General features: G+C 50.3%; 2 protein-coding genes and 1 long non-coding RNA gene across 17 annotated transcripts in view; 1 reads left to right on the forward strand and 2 right to left on the reverse strand.

Moving 5' to 3' along the window:
* Positions 1–2014: 2014 nt before the first annotated feature.
* Suv39h1 (SUV39H1 histone lysine methyltransferase) lies at positions 2015–15106 on the reverse strand. Of its 3 annotated transcripts, none has more exons than XM_004871951.3 (6): positions 14942–15106; positions 12736–12881; positions 10603–11265; positions 4900–5046; positions 4680–4809; positions 2015–3971 (listed from the first exon to the last, which is right to left on the reverse strand). In XM_004871951.3, exons 1-6 carry the CDS (start codon positions 14958–14960, stop codon positions 3838–3840), a joined length of 1239 nt encoding a protein of 412 aa, XP_004872008.1. In that variant the 5' UTR covers positions 14961–15106; the 3' UTR covers positions 2015–3837. The 3 variants fall into 3 exon arrangements, with proteins under 3 accessions (XP_004872008.1, XP_012923691.1, XP_004872007.1); XM_013068237.3 differs by lacking the exon at positions 14942–15106 and adding an exon at positions 14532–14711; XM_004871950.4 differs by lacking the exon at positions 14942–15106 and adding an exon at positions 14520–14711.
* A 21-nt stretch (positions 15107–15127) lies between these two features.
* Positions 15128–22572, forward strand: LOC106008445 (uncharacterized). Its single transcript, XR_015442403.1, has 3 exons — positions 15128–15251; positions 16207–18652; positions 21801–22572. It is a non-coding gene; the product is annotated as an uncharacterized LOC106008445 (long non-coding RNA).
* The window catches only part of Was (WASP actin nucleation promoting factor), a 39943-nt gene continuing 36571 nt past the window's right edge, over positions 20649–24020 (reverse strand). For all 13 annotated transcript variants that reach the window (XM_021249980.2, XM_021249982.2, XM_087189774.1 and 10 more), the window contains 5 exons: positions 23814–23856; positions 23461–23614; positions 22911–23320; positions 22568–22682; positions 20649–20929 (listed from right to left, as the gene is read on the reverse strand). In XM_021249980.2, coding sequence (XP_021105639.1) covers positions 20874–20929; positions 22568–22682; positions 22911–23320; positions 23461–23614; positions 23814–23856 — 778 coding nt within the window. In that variant the 3' untranslated portion in view covers positions 20649–20873. The remainder of the gene's footprint in view (positions 20930–22567; positions 22683–22910; positions 23321–23460; positions 23615–23813; positions 23857–24020) is intronic.

Below are 24020 nucleotides of genomic sequence, written 5' to 3' on the forward strand. Positions count from 1 at the left end.
GTGGCCAACTTTGCACAGAATGTGATGTTTCAGAGTTGTCTCACGATCTGTGTCCATGACTGTCAGAGATCAAAAATTCTTCCAGATGTGAATACAAAGTACAAGTTCCAGGAATGGTTTGGCAAGCTGAATCCAGGCTATTATATTTTGGAATTGCTTGGAAGTTCTGGGTTAAGAATGGGAAGATTCTGAGCTGGGTGTGGTGGCACACGCCTATAATCTCAGCACTTGGAAGGCTGAGGCAAGAGAATCTTCAGGAGTTCAAGGCCAGCCTAGGTTACATAGTGATTTCAAGGTCAGTATACATTTTGAGACCCTGTCTCAAAAAGAATAAAAAAATTAAAAGGATGGGAAGATTCTGAACTATTTATCTAAGCCAAGGATACAAAGTTTCTAAGCTGTTTGGGGTTTGTGTCCAGGCTATGTGACCTGAGTTACACGGGAGCTGTACCATAGTGTGAGGGTGTGAGATGTCAAAGCTGTCTAGAGGGTCCATGTCTGTATTTTCATGTCTGATCTCTTCTAGGAACTAGGAGTGTGAGGCTTTTTTTAAAAAAACACCACACACAACTGGGGATTGAATCCAGGATCTTTGCACTGAACTATATCCCTAGTCCTCTTTTTATTCTTTGAGAGAGAGGGTCTTGCTAAGTCACTAAGTTGTCCAGGCTGGGCTCAAACTTGCAGTCCTCCTGCCTCAGCCTCCCAGAGTGCTGGGATTATAGACATATGCCACCATGCCTGGCTGAGTGAGGCCTTTGAGCTGTTTGGCGAGCTAGGTCTAAAAGCTGTGAGCCATGTTTTGGACATTTCAACAGGAACCCATATCCAGGGCATGAGATGAGTTAGCCTAGGTCAGTGTTCCAGCACACATAGTTTTGCAGCTCTTAGTAGTGTGCTTGGGGCATGAGGTCTCTGAGCTCTCTGGTAGCCTGTGAGATCTCTGAACTATTTGTCCATCTTTGTCTCTGTGAGTTCTCTGAGAAATTGGTAGGGCTTTACCCAAACTGAAGTCTCTGAACTTTGTGGGGGGTCTTTAATGAGATTGGCAGGATCTGAAGGAGGCCTGTGGAGTGCCCTAACTCCCAACTGTTCAAGGGTCTATATCAAAAGGTTTCTAAACTGCATATAGATTTGTTCCCAGGGTATGAATTCTGAACAGTGTCTCTTTCCAGGCTGTGAGATCTCTAAATTCTTGGGATCTGTGTCTAAGACAAGTTTGAGTTGTTCGTGGGACTAGGTTCTAGAAAGTCGAGTCTCTGGGATGTTTAATGATAGTTTATAAGGTGTCTGAGTAATTTGGGAGTGTGTCCACAGTATGAGGTTTCAGAACTATTTAAGGAGCCAGGAATGGTGGCACTTGCCTACTTGGGAGGCTAAGACAGGTGGATTGCTTGAGCTCAAGAATTCAAGACCAGCCTGGGCAACAAAATGAGACCCCCATCTCAAAAACAAAACAAAAAATATTTAAGGATCTGTGTTCAGGCCATGAGATCCCTCAGACGTTGGAGCAGTGACATCTCAGCCACTTGGGGGCTGTCCCAGGATGTGGAAGGCAGTGATTAGGATGTGAAGGCTCCAAGTAGTTTGGGAAGTGACATCTCAGGTCATGAGGCTTTTGAGATGTTTGCTCACATCTGTCACAAAAGACAGAAGTAAAGATCCCCATTGGGGTTCTGTATCCCTGCATGTGAGGGCTCAGCCTAGGTTCCTTGGGAGGCTTGGGGTCCATATCCAGGCTCTGAGGTCTAGGAGGTATTTGGGGCCAGTGTCCTAGGTGCCCTGTGTGTGAGGTCTCTGGCTGTTTGGGACTCCATCACCTGTGTAGAAGTTTTCTTTTTGAATGCAGTAGGCAGGCTTTACATTTAAAGCTTTTTTGGTTTTACTCGGTGCCAGGGATCAAACTCAGGACCTTGTGCTTGCCAGGCAGATGCTGTGCCACTGAGCTACATCCCCGGCCCTACATTTAAAGCTTATAAGAGCTCAAATTTTAGCACATTTCATTACCACCACATTTACTTGTTGACTAGTTTTATTTATGGCACGTGATAATGGTTTATCCACTCAAGACTGCATTGGGTTTAGTTTGCTTTTTTCAGCGCATATCAACATGGACGAACAAAACAAGTTTATTTTAGGTCAAGATATTTTGTAGATGATGGTGCAAGAGGGATGCTGTGAAGGCCCAAAGTGGAGGGGTTACAGTCAGGTGGCTGACGCCTGAGCCTGGGTAACCTTAGCTCTTCACCCCTCGTCCCCCACCTCACCAGGCCTCCCATCCCCCACACCTGGGTCTGTTCAGTCAACACAGTTTATTGGTGCCCATTCCAGGCTGGGTAGGGCTGAGGGGTTTACAAGAAGAGAACCAGCTTCAGCCCATGCCTGAAGGTCAGCCTGGGGGACAAGGGCAGGGCAGACACACACACACACACACACACACACACAAACACACAGATCTGGCTTCTGGTAACAGGGGACACAGTCTCACAGAGGGGCACTGTGGGCACAAGTAGTCAGGACAGGTTTCCTAGACTTCACAGGGCTAGGGGAGCAGGGGGGCCAGATTTCACCTTCTGTACATTTCAAGGCAGTTAATTTTTGAGACCAGTGGGCCCGGGGTGAGTGCAGAGGGCTGGAGGCTGGGGCTGGCCAGCAGGGGCTTCCTTGTTGCCTCACCATATCCTAGTGGGTACACTCTTCCCCCATCATTCATGGCTTGTTCAGTAAGTCCCCAACTTACAAATGAGTTCCGTGAGAATGTTCCTTAAGTCAGGCTCATTTGTAATCCAACAAAGTGAGTCTTATACAGTACACCTGTGAAAGTTCACAACTCAGATGTTAAGTTGGGGACTTACTGTACAGTACTTTGCCTTCTGCCACATGGGCCTTTTCCTGGGAACCACCTCTACAGTTTTCAAGACTTCCCTGAGACAATCCTGTGGACCAGGTGCTCTACCCAGTGCCTGGCACCTCACCAACTTCTAACCAATGCACATCACTGTCCTAAGTGCTATCTACAACTGTCTAGGTCTTGGTTCCAGCTCAACTAGCCCCAGCAGTTAGCACACCCCAGGGCAGGGTTCTCAGTACCCTTGGCACTCCTAAGGGCTCAGGACACCCTCTCCGTGCTCCCTGCAGGCAGAGCTTGGGCCTTACCCACTCCCGGGCTGCCGGTCAGGACCACCTTCCTCTCACTGCTCAGTGGGCCATAGGCATCCACACCCCTTACAGTGGCACACTGCATCCACTTCTCAGATGGGCAGTCCTGACAGAGCCTTCACAGATCTTATTGCCAGTATGAACCAGCCTCAGTCATCAACCCAGGAGACCTCCTTTTCCATCATTAGTAGAAAGGCTTTGTTGGTTGGACAACCAGCTTTGCTCCAGCTGGGAGGCTGGGAATTCTCCCCTCAGAAGTCTGCCTTCCCTGGGGTTGCTCTCTTATACCCTTGGGGTTGGAGGGAGGCCCACAGCAGGGCCCTCAGGCTCCAGGCAGAAGCAGGTACAAAAACAAGCATCTTTTTATTCTGGCCCTGGGCTGGGTCTCCACCCCTGGACCTCCACAATAGACCCCAATCCTAACTGCAGGAAATCTTGATGTGATCAATATACTCTGAAGGTGGGTGAGGGTTTGTAAGTGCAACCCACAGAGGGGCTGGAACACAGAAAGAGGTCTCCCGGAGTCAGTCCTCAACGAAGCCCTGACCCTGGAGCAGGCAGGGAGCAGGTGGAGGCAGGTGAGAGGGTCTGGTGGTTATTCCCCAATGGGGACCGCAGTGGGGGAAGGGCGGGTGACTTCAGGCCCCCTCGGTCAGTCTGGCCTCAGACTTCTCAGGACTAGAAGAGGTATTTGCGGCAGGACTCAGTCCCACACTTGCATTCAATACGGACCCGCTTCTTAGGGGTGCCGGGGAGCCCAGCCAGGCCAAAGTTGGAGTCCATGCGGGTGCTTTCCATGTCCACGGGGTCCACTGTGGAGTCACAGCCAGGGTTGGGGGAGGGGGAAGGAGGGAAGACTCGTTAGAAGGCCTGGATGAAGTGTCCTGCCACCCTTTACACAAGGAGACCCAGAGATCTTGGGGGCTGGTAGCAGGCCTGGGATCTGAGTTAGGAGAGGAATCTCAGTGATGCTGCTGGGGAAGCATGCATCACCGGAGGGGTGTTCAGGTTGAGGGGGAGGTGGGGGGGTCAGGGAACCAGAAGGGTCAAGTCAAGTGGAGGTCAGGAATAGAGGGCCACCTGGGCATCAAGAGGCACAGCTGAACTCTCCTATATGAGATCCACCCTGAGTGTCTGAGAGGTGACAAAGCAGGCACTGGGTGGAGGTCACCAGGGTGTCCAGGGGCTCAGAATGAGGAAGCCTAAAGGGAGCTAGAGTGAGGAGAGGCTGGGGCAGTTCAGTCCAGATGGAGCCAGGAGGGCCTTCGCTCTCCAGCCAAACGCCTGCCCCTGGGAGTCCTGAGAGAAGCTAGTGCAAGTAGCCCAGGGTTGGGGTTCCGGGGATGGGAATACGGGCACAAGTCCTGGAGTCCAGACAGGAGGCTAGGAGTCACGAGGAGCATCTTAAAGCTCCAGCTGAAGAAATGCGCTTGGTTCTGAGTGACCAGGGTGCCTTGGAATGGGGTCCTCACATCCCACATCACTGTTTGCCCCTGTTCCTGGGCCCTTGCCACCCCCACCTTGCATGTTGTAATCAAAGGTGAGCTCCTCGCCCGCCCGGATGGTTCTTGTGGCAAAGAAAGCGATGCGGGGCAGCCGCTCGTCAAGGTTATCTATGAAGACGTTGTACACCTGCAGGTTGGGGTCACACTAGGCAACAACAGAAAAAACAGTACAATAGTGAGGAGGGGCCCTGGCCTGCCCCTCCCAACCCCCTGCCCGCCTGTCAGGGGTACCCACACTATGGTTGACAAAGTGGGAGATGTTGCCATAATAGGCGGCATCCACTGTATACACGTCCTCCACATAGTCCAGGTCAAAGAGGTAGGTGGCACCTTGGCGGTCGTAGATCTGGCCCCGCCGCTCCGCCTCCTCTGAGGTAATGATCTGGGGAAAGGAGCAGGGGACTGGTCACAAAGGCTCAGGAAAGCCAGCACCACTCCCAACCCTGGTCTGGCCCCAGGGAAGAGAATTGTGAGCAGGAGGCACCCCTGCCCCATGGACATATGGGGACAGCGATGCAGATGGTCTGTAAGCCTTTGCAGGGGACTGCCCTCCACCTATCCTCCCTCCTAAGGCCTCTGGATGGTAGAAGGAGTCTCGAAATGGGAGGAGGCTGGCCACAAGGTGTAGTTACAATGAAAGGAGGGGGAAACCCCACCTTCTGCTGTCCTGCGAGACTGCCTGAGATGTCTCAATGTTCCACAGCCTCTTATGCTCTTGGGACAGAGCAGGAAGGGAAAGACAGACAGACAGACAGACATACACAGAAAGACAGAGATAAAGGCCTTGAAGAATACCAAGAAAGAATGAAAGCCAGGGCACCACTGAGAGAAAGACAGGGAAAGACTGAGCCAGGGTGCGAGGGCTGGAGCCAGCAGGTGTCCTAGCACGGCCAGAGACTAATGAGCTAGAGCAGAGAACATGTTAGAAACACAGAAATCCTGCTATGAAAGTCCAGTCCAGAGGCCAAGAGCCCTGAGTCTGAGATGGCCAGAAAGAAGCTGAAGCCAAAAGCTTACAGAATGACAAAGGGAGGGAAGAGCAAGAATGTGAATGAAAGAAAGGAAAACAAAGGGGAGACAGAAGCCCTCCCTCAGTGCCACCTCCGGGGCTGGAGGCAGCACAGACACCTCCCATGTCCCCCCACCATCCTAGTAAATATGAAGCTGCTCCACCATTCCAGCCACAACCTATCCTTGTCCCCCAAATGCTGTTGATGGATTTCACCCACCTCACCCTACAGATCTCTTCTCTGGTCCCATGTCCCCTCTTCCTCCAGGGACCAACAACTATAGCCTCTGGCAATGACCAAGTATGGCTAACCATACCCTTCTCTAGGCGAAGGTCCCACTATACACAAGATTGCTTCCTCCTAACCCAGGATGCCCCCACTCCCAGGCCTCCTTCCACCTCTTTTGCCAAGCCCTTAGAGACAAGTGCTAGAACAGTGCACAGTCCACAGCAATACCATACTTGCTCTCTCTGCAGCCTCAGTCCATGTGGTGGTCTTCTCGGCAGCTCCAACATTCAGTCTCCCCCACATCCTTTCCTCCTTCCCTTTCCCTGTTTCTGCCGCACGGCCCATCGTCTACCACCACTGTCGACAAGGGATATAAACCCAAGACCCACCCAGGATGCTTTCCTCTGGCCCCAGAACCATGCTCTTCCACTTTTCAAATCTATTCCCTTCCAGGCTTAAGCACCCTGTATTCTCTACTCAAAAAGGCCACACAGGTCCTCACCTGCCTGGCTCTGCTGCCATCACCTCCAGCCTATGCTCTGTGCCAAGTGCTGATCAGCAGTACCTTTATGGAACCCAGATTTACCCCTGGGCCATACTGCTTACTACTCCAGCTCCAGTCCTAGAGGAACATGGCTCCTCCGTACCTGATTTGTTTATTCATTCGATGAATGTGTTTGTTTTTGCTGTGAGAGGGATGGAACCTAGGGCCTCACACATGCTAAACACATGTTCTGACACTGAGCTACACACCTCCAACCCATTCTGTGGATTTGTCTTGAGGATTGAGGCCTACCTTTTGCCTGGTCTCAACTCGCAGGGGTCACAGTTCAGTGGGGAGACAAAAAGGACAGGCCTGGCCCTTACCCTCAGGGGTCATAGAGATGTTGGAGATGGAGTCAGACACCCACAGTGCAAGATACTGATCAGAAAACACAATGCTTAGAAAGAATTCAAGGGGGAATACAAGAGATATAGCGTCTAAAGCAAGCTGGAGGTCATAAAAGGCTGAAGAGTTCAGGCCCTCTCCTAGGGACACAAGAGCCACAGGAGCATGCTGAGGTGGCATATGTTGAGGCCAATCTCCCTCTAGCTCTTGGAGAATACATACTACCTTGTAGTGTAGGCTACAGCTGTCACTGTAGTGTAGGCTCAGATGGAACTGCTCTGAGCCTCTGCCTTCCCAGCCCACCTCAAAAGCCCTGGGATCAAAGGGCAACTGCTCCCGATCACCAGCTTGAGGGCTCAAATCTGAGCCATCTTTCTAACTGGAGCCCTCCCCATGCTGGGGTAGGCCCACATCCTCCTGCTCCATCTTCCAGTCTGTTCTGCCCCTACCTGCTCCCCTAGTCTCACCTAGCGTGAGTCATCCCATAAGCCCTCCAGGGCACAAACGGTTCCTTCCCTTTTGCCTTCCTTTCAGTTTCACTCTGAAATGGGTGGTCCACCCTGAAGACCTGGGAACAAATCCCTGCCCCCTAGCAGTGCTGCAGACGTCTGGGGAGGACAGCCAGCCCAGGAGCTGGCAGCACAGAACAGGAACTAGAAGCCTCGGGGCAGCTGCCACTCTGCCCTCTCCTGGATGTGAGATCCTGAATGTTCTTTCTCTGTGCCTGTTTCCTCAGCCAAAAAATAAAAAGGCCAACAGGCCGGGCAGAGCACCATTTTTAGATAATTTGTTCCCCCACCCTGCCGCCACCTATTTTACTAGATTTGTGATTCTGAGCAAGTTATTACATCTCTTTGGGCTTGTTTTCTCATCTGTGCAATGGGAATGGCAGTGACAGAAGTCCAACCTGACAGGGGCTATTGTAAAATCCCAAGGACATCATCAATGCAGAAAGTGTTCTTGGTTTTGTTAAGAACAGAGCAATGTAATGAGTGGTCGTGCTGGATCTTGTTGAAATCTGGGATGCACCCTTATTGTATGTACCCTTTACCAAGAGAGGAAAAACTGCTAATTAAATATATTACCACCTAAGAACACCAATTAAGTTCTCCTTCATTTCAGAGCTGGTAAAATGTGAAGAGAATGTGTGTTTCAGAATGGATAAAGTAGGCCAGTATTCTCTGCTGGGTGAGGTGGAAATGTTCTGCAGAAACATAAAAGTTCAAATGTGAAAGGGTACAAAGGAGCAAAAGGCTGCGTACATGTCAGGAACTGTCACTGCAGATTGTCAGTGTCCTCAGGGGGAAGGACAGTATGGCATCTAGGTATGGGAAGTATGCCCTCAATTATATAACACCTTGGAAGCATATGGGACAGCACTTATAAGCAAGTAAATTAGTATTTCTGAGATGAAATATGTGAATATTTATCCTAAGTAGGACAAAAAGACTACAAATAGGCCCCTATCAGGTTAGGATGGGGTTTGTGGACAGCTGGGTAACAAAAACCTTTCATTTTCTGAGCATTTGGATTTTCTGACTTTTGGACAGTAATGGTTAGCATTTACCTGAGACTTACCGGTACTGACCACTGTTCAAGTGCTTCTTCCAAGTGTTTCCCAAGAAGTAAATGCTTCTAACTAGCTTAGGAGGCAGGTGCTGTTGTTATTGCTTCCATTTGTCAGATGAGGAAATGGAGAGACAGAGAGGTGCAATGACTGCTGCTGAGTGGCGGGACTGGGGTACAAGCTCTGGCAAGCAGGCTATGGGGGCCCACCCCATTGCTGGCTTCTTGGAAGCCATGTAGGAAGATGATTTTGGCTCTGGTAGTGTTTGGAGACCTGTAGCACCATCAGGAGGACCCATAGGTCTGAGTGTGCCAGAGTGGGGCCTGGAAGTCACCAAATATGGCAACAAGAGGGCCAAGAAACAGCATAATGGAGAGTGGGAGTGGTGAGGAAGAGGTGAGAGGGCCCCTGGAACCCCTATTTCTATCTTGGAGGAGTATGGGCATTAAACCCAGAACTCTGAGGCTGCCTGTGGGCTCTGTAGATGGCCCACATCTCCAGACATCAGGACAATGAGGCTGTGTTCCTGCTTGGGATGGCCTCTAGGACCACTGGGATCCCATGGGGCCTGAACATCTTCCCTTCCAGACTATCAGGGGCTTTCAGGCTCAGAACACATTGTCCTCTAGATAGGGTCTCTCCGAGGTCTGGCCACTTCCTCTAAGCTGCCAGGGTGTTCACAGGTATAAACATCATCTCCAGACTCTACAGATCCCTCAGAGGGTAAGGACATTACTTTTGTCTGAGCCCAGGATGGTGTGAGTGTGGATACTTCCTAAGTCAGGGCCCTCTGGAGTGCAGAGAGCTTGAGCTCTTCCTCCAGGTCATTGGGTCACTCTGAGATGGGGACATCTTTCCCTGCAGCTCCCCAGGATTTCTTCTCCTGCCGCTGTCAGGAAGCCTCTGGGTGTAGACACCTCCTCCTTCCTCCAGACTGACTGGCCCTCTGGCTTGGGGACATTTCCTCTGGCAGCCCATCTGGGGTATAGTCAGTCATTCCCTCATCCAGACGGCTAGTCCTCTGTGGCACAGGCTATTCTGCCTCAAAACTGGGCCTGCCTCTCTGGGGTCTAACCCTTTCTACTCTGTAGTTCAGAGGGCACCTCTCCTTATCATCAATGTCATTGCTACAGTGTGAACACCCTCAGATGTGTGCCCCTCAGGCCACTCTTTATCATTTCCTAACCATATCACACCCCCAAAGAGCCTGTAGAAATATGGAGGTATCTGGGGTTGTCACCAAGAATGAGGCATATTCATAGATTTAGATGGTAATGGTCTACAGATGTTAAATGTCTCCTAAGGTGAGAGGCCATTTTATGTAAGAGAACTGCTCCACTCCAACTACCCACCACATCCCACCTTAGGATGTGACACTTTGTTGCAGACATTTGCCAATTACTCATTCAGACCCCTTCTGTTTTGCATCTGGGCACACAGCTAAAGCACCCTCCCTCCCTTGCACTGCAGTAAAGGCCAGTGACTCAGTGCCAGCCAACAGAGCGTAGGCAGAAGTGACGTGTGCTCTATTCAGGCCTGATCCATTAGAACTCGTCCTTTGGTCCCCTACTTAGCCTGCCTGCCAGGCAATGCTGAGGATCTGGTGGCGACTCTGAGGCTTTAAAGCACAGAAAGGCACAAGAGGGAGAGAATGTGGGTATTGAAGACACTGTGTGAAAGGATGACTCTCTGAACACCCACACTGGACTGGTCATGAGCACAAAAATTCCAACCTGCGAAGTCACTATGATATGATGGCTCATTCATTACAGCAGAGGCCTGCCTCATATACCCAGCCCTTCCCTGGGGTGACTTCAAAGTCTAGAGAAGGTGGGCAACCTCAGTCCAAGCAGGCCTACATCTACTCCAGACCATAAGATGGCCCTTGTGGGACGAGAAGGGAAGGGAGGGGCCTTCTCAGGTGCTACAGCCCTGTGCTCTCTGACCACATGACCTCTGAAGGGATTGCTGCCCAGATCTCAGTTCCCACTTCCTTTCTTGCTAGCGACCTTTAGGAAACCACCCCATCCAGAAATACTTCAGTGTTCTTTTAGCCACCAGCATGCTTGTGCTGGTGTGTTCCAGCCTGGAATAGCAGCCCCTGCCAGGAGATCCCTATGCCATTCAATCCAACCATCCAGACTTCTCCCACAAGGAAAGCAAGGATGTTTCAGGCACACAGGGCAGAAGCTGGGCACACATGGTAAGAATAGCCGCATAACATGCTGGGTCCTGACTCCCTACCTCTCCCACGTATTCCATGACAAAGGTGTTCTTGCGGATCTTCTCGAGTGTGCGGACACCCCAGCCGCGCCCATCATCTGTGCGGAAGATGCAGAGGTCATAGCAGATGCCCTTCTGTACTACACGGTTGGGGCAGTCATAGCCACAGCGGCAGCGTGAGTTGCACTCATAGATGGGGAGCCCGGCTCGCAGCCGCACCTGGCCCTGGTTGTTGTAGGCAAACTTGTGCAGGGATGCTCCAGGGCAGCAGCCTCCACTAGGTGCCCACAAACAGTCCTGGCACTCGCAGCCCACGGCCACCTGGTTGAGAGTGATGCCCTCACCAACTCGGTACTCATTGATGTACACAAATGCCCGTGGGGGGCCATCCAGGTCCACCTCATTCTCCACTGTGATGCGTCCCAGGTGGCTGCGCTTGGCATTGAGCTCTTGCTCCCAGCGCTGAAGCGCCCGCCTCTGCTTGGCCTTCTGTACCAGGTAGTTAGCCAAGTTTGGGTCCAGGTGCCGGGGTGGCTTTGACCGGTGGTGCCGCTGGAGCAGCTCCCTTTCTAAGTCCTTGTGGAACTGCTTGAGGATGCGCACACACTTGAGATTCTGCCGTGGCTCCCAGGTGCTCTCCGTGTCAGGGTATCCGAGCCACTTTACCAGGTAATACTCTTGTTCCTGTTAGGGTGCAGGGGGATGAGGGTGTCATAATGATGAAGCCCTTGGGCCAATGGAGAACCCCTACCTCACCCCACTCTTTTTCTGGAATGCTTAGAAACCATGGGCTCTGGAGACAGGATTCCTAGGTTCAACTCCCACTCTCCCCCTTACTTTCTTTCCAATTTCTACTTTTTACTTGTCTCTGAAACCCACTCCCTCCTGTCTTCCTTGGCATCTGCTCCCTCCTAGCTGTTCCAGCCTACACTCCTGGAGTCATCCTTCACTTCTCTTTTACTCACACTCCCCACGCCCACCCTCAGCACACCCTGTTGGCCCCACCTTCCAAACACATCCGGAACCTGACCTCTTCAAACCACCCAACCACAGTCACTGCCACCACCATTGAGGCTGCTGGCCCCTGGCAGGAGCCTCTTCACTGGTCCCCTGCCTCTGCCCTCGCTATTCTCCGCACAGCAGCCAGAGGGAGCTTTTACTGTGGGGAGGCAGTGATAGAGGACAGTTTCACAGCACAGAAAATTCTAAAATTAGACACCTGGGTACAAATCCTCAATCTGGACCTCCCTGGCTGTGTTGCCTTAAGCAAGTTATTTAACTTTGCTGGGCCTCAGTTTCCACTGGTAACAAAGAAACAACTAACATTTTCCTAGCATTCATTATGTTTTTCTTTTTCCTTTGGTCCGGGGATTGAACTCGGGACCTTGCCCTTGCAAGCCAGGTGCCGGAACCACTGAGCTAAATCCCCGGCCCAGCATTCATTATGAAACAGTTACTGTTTTAAGGAAGTTTTTTTTTGGTACCGGGGATCAAACTCAGGATCTTGTGCGTGCGAAGCAAGCACTGCGCCACTGAGCTAAATCACCTGGCCCTAAAAAGTGCAGTGTGATAGTAACAAAGTTACTCCCTACAACTCTATATGAACTAGCTACTACTAGCTCTCCCCATTTTACAGATGAGGAAAATGTTTTGAGTTTAAGGAGGCTAGGTTTATACAGCCAGGATTTAAACCCAAGCATGTTGACTCTTTGTAACTGTCCTTCCATTACATCCTCTAGCAAAGGCAACTGTTGCCATTTCACAGCACAATATTGTGTGGATGGGGTGGGAGTGTTAAAATGAATTCCTGAGAGGAAGTAACCACAATAGTTACTGACACAACTAGTAACAGTAGCTATTCTCATCCACACTCCTGGGTTCTGGTGTCTGAATCTCTGTAACCAGTTTGTATTTCCAGGGAGATGGGAAGAGACATTTGGGGATTCATTTAGTTCCTGATCTCCTAAGAAACCCACTTAGTTTTCCCACCTATAAAATGGGGGAAAGCAGGTCTATTCATCCTGTTTTTTTCAGGAAGGATCAGAGGAGAAAATTCCCTTTGGAAACAGATGTGGGCAGCAGGGGTGGGGTGAGTGACAAGAGACCAAATCCCTTGAGACCTGCCCCCTCCCAGGGCATTCACTCCAGACTTACGCGGATTTTCTTGTAATCACACAGGTACTCAACTTCAAAGTCATAGAGGTTCCTCTTAGAGACGCCAAGGGCAGGGCAGGAGAGCCTGGCCAGACGGCACAGGTCCTGCAGCTGATTCCAAGAGGACTTGCAACACACACTGCAGCCTGGAACAAGGGGGCCGGAGTGAGCCATTACTGGGCAGCCTGACCAGGTCAGGGGCCAAGCGGGACCCCAAATCCTCTAGGGCATCCCAAGGGCAGCCCTAAGAGTCAGGGAAACTTAATCCACAGGTCTTCCTCCGATGCTGAGATACTTCTGCAACACAAATGTGCTACTATGAACCCCTGTGCTTTGTCAAAGGCTTCCTTTGGAGCAGTAGGCTCAAAGTGGGGTTTGGTATGTGGATGGTCCCAAAGGAATCTATTCCCAGAGCCTCTTAACTCCCTCTGCCCTATTCCTAAATCTGCCTGCAAACTTGCCTCAGGTTCAAGACCTGCTCTCAGGGTTCTCTATTTTGCAAAAGAAAGAGAACAACCCCCACCTCAGTAGGGTGTATTGCCCTGAGGGGGTTGGGGACAGGATTAAAACCTCCAGGGCACCAAACAAAGGCATAACTGGAAAGACTGGTCTTCAATCCCTTATCTGAAACTACCAGGGCCAGACGAGTTTTAGAATTCAAAAATTGGGGGGATTTTAGGAGTGCAGCTCTAGGTGTGCCCCCATACATTAAACCAACACCCTGATTATGATCAGGGACAGCAAGCCATAATCAAACATATGAATAATTCTCCAGCAAAAGTACAAATTTTCCACATTAAATAGAAGATGTAAGATAAACTCATTGAATAGTCCCACTTTTTAGTATCTTCTTTTGCCATGAATGGTGCCAAATTTAAGAAAAAGATTTCCATTTTCAGGACTTCTTAGATTTTGGAATTATAAATAAGGATTGTGAAATGATACACATTTCAGGAAGGCTCCTTAAATGATTTGTCTGGGACATCTTAACCCAACAAGGTAAAAAATTTTTTCCCACTTCTGCATTTCGACTTTCTGTCTCAGCCACATTTCTGTGAAGGATAGAGCTTGTCCAAAGGGCCATGTTCTGAATTCAGGAACACACAAACCTGTATAGGTTAGTGACATCAATTCTTTTAAGTATACCTAGAATGTTTCTGAAGGTACCAAAAATTTTTAAGACACAGATTTAAAAATATGTATTTCTTATTCAAGGCACGTCTATCATTAATGTGCTTTAGAAGCCATTTTATCAAATCATGTCACAAAACACTTGGTTTCAAGTGTACCCAGTCCACATCCTCCTATATCCATCTTTTAAAAATGTTCAACATTTCCGACTTCCCATTACAAAAATCAAACTTATTTAAATTCATGATGAGATACCCTAGATGTCAACCTAAAAACAAGAGCTTTACAAAACTAAAGCTCCCTCCCCCCATGGGCAAGGCCTCCTCCCTTAACATGCCTCTCCCTAAGAGGCCTCTCTCTGCCAAGCCCTTAACTTGCGTCGGAAACCCCACAGACGCGGTCCCAATGTCCCAGGCTACTGGCTCTGTACTGACAACAGCTGGACTCTCCTGGCCCTCAGAGTCCCTTTCACACTTGTGGAATCCACCCTCCTCGCGGCTTCGCCTCACAACAGAGCCACCTCTTTCCCTGCACATGGGGGAGTCAAGCTCTCCCATTAGGGAGGCCCTGTTCTCCTCTTTTGGGAGAATCTTCTACTTCAAATCCTTCTCCCACCTCGGTGAGCGGCGAGACCCTGTCCCCTCAAGAGTCACCTGTCCACCCACTCTGAGGGGGGAGTCTGTCCTCTTCTCTTCCTTCCCCTTCCGGCATCTCGCGTGGACACCGAAAGGGTAACGGTCACCGGGGCCGATTTTTTCCGCGCACGCAGCCTCGGCGTCCCCGCAAACCCCCGCGCGAGCGCGCGCCGGTCCGGTCGCGACCTGTGACGCGCGCCCCCCTCCTGCGTCCCCACTTAGCCCAGCGCCTGACGCGTTCTGAAGAGCGCGCCCCCTCCCCTCAGCCCCGCCCAGCCCCGCGAGCCGGGCCCGCGCTCCGTGAGCCCTATCCTTTCTGCGCCGGGCTTCCAGCTCCCGGCTCTGTGGCCTCGGACGCCGGGGCCCCGAGCCCGCGACACCACCCCTCCAGCCCACCCGGCCCTGCCAGCGGGCCTGCGCCTCTGCCTCCACTGCTTCACCTTTTAAATTTTCCGCCATCTTTCCTCACGGCTAACGACATTCGGGCCTAGCCGGCCTCGCGAGAAGAGAGCTCGCGCGGGCGTAGCCGGGAAAGCGCAGCCTATTGGCCGCGCCTTTCAGCCCGCAGCGCCTTGGGCGGACCAACCGGAAAGCCGTGACCGGACTCCTCCTCGCCACCCGGCCGGGTCCCGGAGGCTGTATTCGCCGCGCTTTCCCAAAGTGCTTCTGGGTGGCGAAGGCGGCGGTGGCGGCGAAGGCGGTGGTGGCGCAGCGGTAGCTGAGATTGCCTGAGGCCCTGCCCGTGCACAGGTCTGTCTGTCACACTGGTAGCCAATCACGTTCTCAGCCAGTCATAAGGGGGATCCTCCGTCCTGTCAGACCCCCAGTTATCTCTGTCAGTCAGTCCGTCATCACATTTTAACCCCAAGCAGGCCGTGATTCCCAGGGTGGACTAGCGCCATGTATAGCTAGCTGCTCTGTTGTTCACTCATTCAAATCAGACGAGACATTCCAGACAGGTGTCCATTCAGACCCCTGCCTCCCTGTTCATATTCTTCATCAGTCAATAGTAGCATCCACTGTGTCCTCGTTCTCAGGCTTTGAGGGAGATAATGGTGTTGTTAGCCAGCCAGCCTGCCATTCCCTCCAAGTGTGCCCCTCACAAAGTCAGCCAGTCAAGCAGCTCTCCTCTCCATCTACCCTGGCCCTGGGACCAGTTGCACTCCACCCTGGAAGAAACTTCTCATGAAGTACAGCATTCAGCCATGCCCTCAGGCAGGCTGGGATTAGGTCAGAACAAGCTGTCACTGTCAGCCTCTAATATGGCTCTGTCAGATGCTAACCCTCTTAGGGGCAGTCACATTGTCGAATGGTCACTGCAGCTCCCTCAAGTTTCTCTTCACTACACACCCAGCTAGGCCTTCAGAGCAAATAATCCAAACAACCAGAAATACAATGAGACCTCCTGGCCACCTGTCAGTGGGTCACCCAGGGTATAGGGCCCGAGTATCAGAACTAGCTGCCAAGGCGAAAGGTGGCAAGGCCGAAGAAAGAGTCAAACAAATCCATGATTTTGCAAAGTGGAGCATTCTCACACCTCAAGGCAAGAGGAAGGGGTTTATTTTGTTAAACTAGACAAAGATGGGTGTGACTGAGCAAAATACACATGTGCTTTCTCAAAAACCAAACTATTAATATGTCAAATGTCAGTAGCCAGGATGTAATGCTCATCTGACTTATCTTAATTACTTTCTCTATCCTATAGGGTTTGGAATGCATCCCAGGGCCATTTGCCTGGCAAGAAGGTGGTTGCAACCAAGATGCCTGTGTTCATGTCATTCTGGATTCTTGCAGCTTTTCGGTCATTTCTCAAGCAACTTAGTCCCACCATGGATCAAGTCAGTCAGTATCTTCTGATGTGTTGAGCCCCTGAGAGGCTTGGAATCTATCAGGGCAGACAGTCTGTAATCACATACAGCCAGGGTCAGGCAGCTACATGGATCTTGCTGTCAGTCAGCTGGCCCGTGACTCGCTCATTCTACCGCTCATCCTGTCTGCTAGCCAGGTGTTTTTGTTTTTTTTTTTTTTTGAGACAGGGTCTCACTATGTAGTTCAGGCTGGCCTTGAACTCACTATGTAGCTCAGGCTGGCCTCAAACCTGTGGCAGTCCTCCTGCCTCAGCCTCCTGAGTGCTAGGCTTACAGGCGTGCACCACCACACCTGGCCAGGTGGTCCTTTTCAGCACCCCTCAACCCACACCACCCATGAGCGGTCAGTCAACATACCCAGCCAGGCTCTCAAGCATGGTGTGATTCAGTCAGATACACTACCTTGTTGGCAGCTACACACAATGATCAGTCATCCTGAAATTCCCTTGCTTTAGTCTTTCCTCACACAGAGCCAGACGGAATAATATCCAGACAGTTCCTAAGGCCAGGGGCAATTCCTAGCAAGTCTTTCATTTATAACACCCAGGCAGGCACCCAGGCTGGCAGGAGCACCATGGGTCACCAGTCAGCCAAGCCTGTAAGGCCCTCGGAGGCTGCCTATCTTCTTCACTGTCAGGCTACCAGTCCAGCCAGTCCTAGGCGAGCCATCATTCAGCTGGAAGTTCAGTGCCTCACAGCATCAGAAAACTGCACTGTCAGTCCCTCAAACTGCCCCTCCCTGTCTTCTGTGAGCTACAGTCAACCAAAGGTTGTACAGTTAACCAAACATATAATGTGTCTGCCTTTCATCCACCTGGAGAAAATGGCTGTTCACTCTGAGGTTCCATCAGTTCCTGCTGGCCATGTTCAACCATGTCAAGTCCACTGTGCAACCCTTTCCTTCTTGTCTTACTTCTCCCTCATTGCTGAGACAAAATACCCAACACCCAAAGTTAAAGGGGGAAAGGATTTATTTAGCTTACAGTTCATAGAGGTTTCAGTCCATAGTCAGCTGGCTCCAAGGCAGGGTGGCAGAAGACAGCAAAGGCAACAAGGGACCTTAACAGCGTCTTCCTGCCCCTTTTATCTTATTCAGACTACTTAGGGTGGGTAGCACTCATGCCCTGAATCCTAGTGCCCTTGGGCCTAGCAGTACACCAAGAATCAATCACAGTCTAGATTCGGCCACTTCCAAAATAGCATGAGGCTTTGAGAGGACATCTAAACACAAGCCATAACACTTCCCTTCTTCTTTATAGAATAGTCAGATGCTGGTCCTCACTCACCCCCATCCTCTCTAGCAGGTATTGAGTTCCTTCTCCTAGGAGTCCCAGAGACTGTCCAAGCCAGGAGAATGATTTAAGACAAGACCTCTGCCTGGCTTGATGTGGAAGAAAGATGGAGGACTCTGTAGGTGGTGGGGAATACTCTTGGCCTTTCCCAAATAGTGTAATAGTATAATGAGGGCAAAGGCCTGGATTCTGGAACCTGACCACCTGCTCCGCATTTACTGAATTGTGTGGCCTCAGGCATTTTTTTCATTTGATGAATGGATCAATCTCTCATTAATTTGGAGAGTGAATCTTTCTGGACTAGCACTTTTTTCAGGAGACCTTAAAAGGTCGCTCTGTCACAACTGTGTCCCACTCCCACCCATGTGTCTGTTTATTCAGCATTAATGAAGCACCTACTGTATGTTCTGCTTTGACCAGTGCTGGGGAGAAGACATGGTTTTATCCATCACAAGGTGGATAGTTTTTTTTTCTTCACAGTTTTGTGGTTTTTTTGTACCTGGGATCGAACTCAGGACCTTATGCTTGTGAGGTAGGCACGGTGCCACTGAGCTAAATCCCCAGCCCACAAGGTGCACAGTTTTGACCTGTTTTGATGAATGGAAACTGCATGTTGGGCTGTAACATACATACAGAAGGGTATAGAGACCATGGGGACACAATGTGACAAGTTTTCACAAGGGAACATACACCTGGAACCAGAATGCAGAGATCAAGAAGCATTTAATTTTTTAACAACTCTGAAATCAGCCTACATCTTCCAAAGTCCTAGTGAGTCATAATTTAAATGACAGCACTTTTTTCTCTTTCTTAGTGATACGTAAAATAATGCTGCATTTTCAATCGATGGTGATTCAGAGTCAGTGAAATCCAGTATTAACAGTAACAACACAACAATGATAATAATAGCTACCATTTATAGCTGCCTCCAAGGATCCAGGCACTTTGCTGACGTCATTTCCTTTCATTATTATCCTCACAGCCCTAGAAGGTAAGCATTTTATCCTCATTTTGAAGACAGGAAATTGAGGCTCAGAGAGGTCAGGCAACTTTCTCAATTTGGTTTTCTTTTTCCTTTCACAGTAGTGAGGATGGAACCCAGGGCCTTATGCGTCTCGTCTCGGGCCAGTGCTCTACCACTGTGCCACACCATCAGCCCCTGGGGTCGGTTCTGTGCTGGCCCTACCCAGTGCTCACACGTGTTCAAAGTTTGCACATGGGAGGTCTTTGTGGGGTAAAGCCTGCTGCCAAAGGGGTTCCCCAAACATGAATTTCTAGGGTTTTTGTGGACCACTGGGATGGAGAACAGGTGCTACCTACAGGTCCTTCCTGAACTCAGTGCCTGCTCACCCAGGGATCTGGTCTCTGTGGAGAGTGGAGTGGGGATAAATAATTATGAAAATTCAGGGAAAGCACAGACTCCTTCCCTCTCTAGCTCTGGGAGAATTCTCTCTTCTTCTGGGAACCCCTGAGGAGCAACACCAGCTTCCAACCCTTACACCTCCTCCTTAACTACACCCTACATCTGCTTGCTTTCCTCCCTACCCCCCAACACTCCACCCCACCCAGTTTGATGGTTCAAAGAGTCTTCCACTGATCTTGCAGCCCATTCTAGATTCCCCTCACAGACTTGGGGTAAAAATAGCCTGTGAGGGCTGAGGGTATACCTCAGTGGTAGAGCCCTTGGTCAGCATGCAGAAGACTCCAGGTTCCATTCCCAGCAGTGCAAAAAACAGGACTGAGCAAGTTGTCTGACTGCGCTCTCTGGCCTCTATTTTTTTTTCTTCAGGACTGGTGGCATTCTCTACCTTTCTTTGTTTTGTTTTTTTGTTTTTGAGACAGGGTCTCACTATGTAGCTCAGGATGGTCTTGAACTCACTATGTAGCCCAGACTGGCCCCAAACTCTCAGGCATGGAATGTTCTATCTCTGAGCCACATTTTAAAACAGGATCTTGTTAAATTGCCTGGGCTGGTCTCAAACTTTCAATCTTCCTGCCTCGGCTTGAGTAGCTGGGATTACAGGCTGGTGAGACCACACCCAGCCTGATACCTGAGGTCTTGAATCCACAAGACTTCAGAAATGGGAAGGGTAGAGACCTCAATCCTAGGCTTTGGTAAACAAGAGTTTCTAATTACTCCCTTGGAAAAAGCTTTAAATACTAGAAACGGTTTTGAGTTACTTTTTTTTTTTTGGTACCGGGGATCAAACTTGGGACCTTGTGCTTTCAAGGCAGGCAGCAGCACCACTGAGCTAAATCCCTGGCCCTTTGAGTTACTCTTTTTCTGGAAAAAAGTCCTGGAGGAGGAAGAGGGATGACCTAGTGGGATCCCATTTGGAAATCCATTACATATTGTTATTCCCACTACACAGATGAGGAAACTGAGGCTGAAGTATCTTACTTGAGTTCTAGAGCAGTTCTGTTTTGTTATGAAGTCTTTTTTTTAAACAAGGTCCGACTATGCACTTCAGGCTGGCCTCGAACTTGCAGCAACCCTCCTGTCTCAGCCCCTTGAGTGCAGGGATTACAGATGTGCACCATCACACCCAGCTCACTATCTGATTTCTTGTTCTGTTTGTATCCTCCTGTAGAATGCCCATTTCACCCTAGCCCCTAAAATAGTGCCTGGTAGTAAATGTTTGTGGAGATGCTTGAGCCTGGGAATTCAAGGCCAGCTTAGACAACATGCCACAACCATTTCTGAGAGAGAGAGAGAGAACAAAATAAAGAAAGAGGCTATAGGGCTGGGGATTTAGCTCAGTGGCGCTACACCTGCCTCAAAAGTGCAAGGTCCTAAGTTCTATCCCGGGTACCGGAGAAAAGCAAAACAAAACAAAACCAGGCTAAATGACTTAGAGCATAAAGGAATGAATGAATGAACAAACATATACACGTAAGGCTAAATAGAAAGGGATAAATGAATAAAAGGGATCTTTCGGGGGAAAGGACCCCAAATTTCCACACCTGCAATGTAAGCAAACCTAGACTTACCAAGACAAAAGGACAATTATTTTATTTTTGTTTAAAAATCCTTGCATAAGGAGAACTGGAAAATGTACAAAAAGGGTCCCCAGGACTGCTAGGGTGAGTGTGAAGAACAGTTGCGGGGTGACAGCACTGGAGGTGAGGCCCCGGAAGCTGCAGTGGACTTTGGTCTGTGGCAGGGGCAAGTGGGAGCAGGTGCAGTGGGAGCCACTGGCCTGGGGGACAGCTCAGTCGTCCCATTCATCATCTTCATCCTCATCACCGGCCTGGTCCTCACCTTCGTCTAGAAAGAGAGAGAAAGATGTGGAGGTTACTTGGGATGGGCAGGAGGGGTGGGGGGTTCTTAGGGTTTAGGGGGTGAGGACTTAGCCTCGAGGCTCAAGTCTCCCACTAGAGGGAGAGCTGGGAGCAAGATAGGGATCACAGTTGGGGTCTGGGTCGCAGTCAACAGAGCATTGTAAAACAAAAAGTAGTTAGGATATTATTGTCACACAAAGAGTTAATGGTTAAAAAAAAGAGTTAATGGTAACCCCTCTGCCATTTAATGGGGCAAATTTAATATCAGCAAAGGTGGGGTAATTTATTGTTTCATGACATGTTAATGTGCACAATGTTGGCCCATAATGGGGTTAGTAATAATATCTGTCAAAAGATGAGATTTGGCTAGGCATGATGGCACAGGCTTATTATCCCAGCACTTGGGAGGCTGAGGCAGGAGGATCACCACGAGTTCCAGTCCAGCCTGGACTACACAGTGAGTTCAAGGCCAGCCTGAACTACACAGTGAGACACTGTCTGAAGAAAAACAAATACGGCCAGGGATCTAGCTCAGTGGCACCACGCCTGCCTCGAAAACACAAGGTCCTGAGTTTGAACCCCAGTACCAAAAAAAAACAACAACAACAAATAAATTAAAAGATGAGATTTGTTAATAATATTGTCATGTAGTGGATTCCTGTTAATTTTATGGACACACTGCAGGGTTAATGGTAATATTATTGTCAAAGTTGGAGTTAATTATATTATTGTAACATAGTAAGTTGAGATTAATATTAAGTCATATAATGGGTTAATGATGATATTGTTGGTACATTAGGAGATTAATGTTAACATTATTGTATTTCTTTCTTTCTTTTTTTTTTTTTTGGTACCAGAGATCAAACTCAGGACCTTGCGCTTGCAAGGCAGTCGCCGGAACCTCTGAGCTAAATCTTGAGCCCAATGTTAACATTATTGTAAAAAGACTGAGTTATAATATTATTATCAGATAACAACTTAATGTAAATGTATGTGTTGACACAGTTATTAGCTGGGTGTGGGTGTCCACACCTGGAATCCCAGTACTTTGGGAGGCAGAGACAGGAGCATTGTAAGTTTGAACCCAGCCTCGGCAACTGAGTGACATATTAAGACCCTGTCTCAAAATAAAAAATTTACAAAAGGGCTGGGGATGTAGCTTAATGCAAAGGACCTGGGTTCAATCTCCAGTACCAAAGAAAACCCCAAAGCTTATAGTATTGTCAAAGATAGGGTTCTTTAGCCAGGCATGGTGGCATATAATCCTAACCCTCGCTGTGAGCTCACGGCCAGCCTGGGCTACACAGCTCAAGGCCAGCCTGGATTACAGCGTAAGACTCTGTCTCAAAAAGACAAAAATCAAGATAGGGTTCTTTATAAATAACATCATGACACAGTGGGCTAAAGTTAATAGTACTAAACATGGGTTAATGTTAATATTGTGGCCATACTTTGTGATTAATGCTATTAATGTCAAAGACAGATTATGTTATTATCACACAATAATGTTAACACTGTGAAGATGGGTGTGCTAGGCAAGCGTGCAGCCACTAGTGGCACTCAGGGTGTTTTCAGCCAGGGCTTGCCCTGGGGATCAGCGCACATCCCAGCAGGACAGGCTCACCGGAAGAGTGGATGGCCCGGCTTCTCTTCTGCATCACATGCATGAGGGCCCCCACCAGTCCCTCTGAACTCTGAGGTGGGGGCTGCAGGGCTGAGCTCTCCATGGCTCCGGGGGTCTGCAGTGAGCAGGGTTGGGTACAGAGGGGTCAGACTTACCAAAAGAGCATATCTCCTTCCACATGCTCCAATCCCCGGCAAGGCTCCCCATATATCTTCCAACCCTATCACTGAACCCCCAAAGCATGATACCCCCATCAGTCTTGGCCTCAGCCCCCTCAAATCCTGACTTGCCCAGAACACCCTGGAGTCCCAGACCCCCAGTTCGCCATCCTGCCTGTCCTCACCTTGTTCAGCTGAATTCCCTGCCGGATTTGATCCAAAAGTGCGCCCCGACCCCCACCAGGGGCCAGGCCCCCCCCAGACCCCAGAGTGGGAGGGGGTGGGGGAGGGACCAGCCCACCCCCAGTGCTGGGTGATGGCAGTGGTGGTGGCGGCGGTGGAGGTGGCACAGATGGCCCCCCAGCTCCAGTGGGTGGAGGGGGCGGTGGTCCAGAACGTCCAGTGGCTGGAGGGGGTGGTGGTGGAGGGCCCCCTCGACCTGGGGGAGGGGGTCCCCGTGGAGTTGGTGGGGGTGGGGCAGCCCCCATGGGTACAGGGGGCAGTGGACCAGAACGACCCTTGTTACCCCCCACAACAGGGGGCCGGGTGGGCTGGTTCCCTCCTCGGCATGGTGGTGGGGGTGGTGGAAGTGGCTCTGTGGGAGGAAAATAACACACAGCTGTGAGTATTGTCCTTTTCCACGGACCAGTGTAGGGCTCTCCATGAACACTAAGGGACTTCAGTGCATCTCTGAGGCATCAACCGCCAGGGCTGCAGAAGGGGAGCTGGCCTCACCCTGCCGCCTCATCTCCTGCCGCACGGCCTCCAGCCCACCCTGGTCCTCGATGAAGTCATAGATGAGTTTGGAGGTCTCTGCATCCGTGAGCTGGGCCTCGCTGATTCCTGCCCTGGAGAAGAGGCTCCGAAGATCTGGGTCTAGATTGTTCACCTGTCCAGGGTGAAGAAGGCCGGCCAGGGTAAAGGAAGAACGCACAGAAGGAGGAGCAGAGATTATTATGGGGTCTAGCCCAGCCAGGGATCTGAGAGGGATGTGGGAGAGGCAGGGTCTGGGGATGGGGTCTGAGCAGTGGTCTGTGGAAGGGCAGGATGAAGGTGAACGGAGTGCAGGGGCCTTTGGGGTTACTCACATCAAATCCATTCTGCGGGTCCCAGCCCACGTGGCTGACATGTCTGGATGAGGGAAGAGATGCTGGTGAAACCCACTACCCTTCCTTCCTGAGGAAGCCCTCTCGCCCTCTCCTGCCCAGGGGGACCCAAGAGTCAGAATGTGGGCCTGAGTCCAAAGGAGGGAATGAGTGGAAGTACAGTTACATGATTAGAAGGGGACCAAAGTT

The sequence above is a fragment of the Heterocephalus glaber genome, unplaced genomic scaffold (assembly GCF_053883595.1).
Source record: "Heterocephalus glaber isolate CG9 unplaced genomic scaffold, H.glaber_assembly_v1.0 deba00001546, whole genome shotgun sequence".
NCBI classification, from domain to species: domain Eukaryota; kingdom Metazoa; phylum Chordata; class Mammalia; order Rodentia; family Bathyergidae; genus Heterocephalus; species Heterocephalus glaber.

Excerpts from the sequence above, each read along its gene's own strand:
- Suv39h1 (XM_004871950.4), bottom strand. The coding sequence starts at position 14,577 with ATGCCGGAAGGGGAAGGAAGAGAAGAGGACAGACTCCCCCCTCAGAGT. Across the intron at positions 12,882-14,519 it reads CCCTCAGAGTGGGTGGACAG|GCTGCAGTGTGTGTTGCAAG; the intron begins GTGACTCTTGAG and ends CCCTTGTTCCAG. Across the intron at positions 3,972-4,679 it reads CTTTGATTACAACATGCAAG|TGGACCCCGTGGACATGGAA; the intron begins GTGGGGGTGGCA and ends GTGACTCCACAG.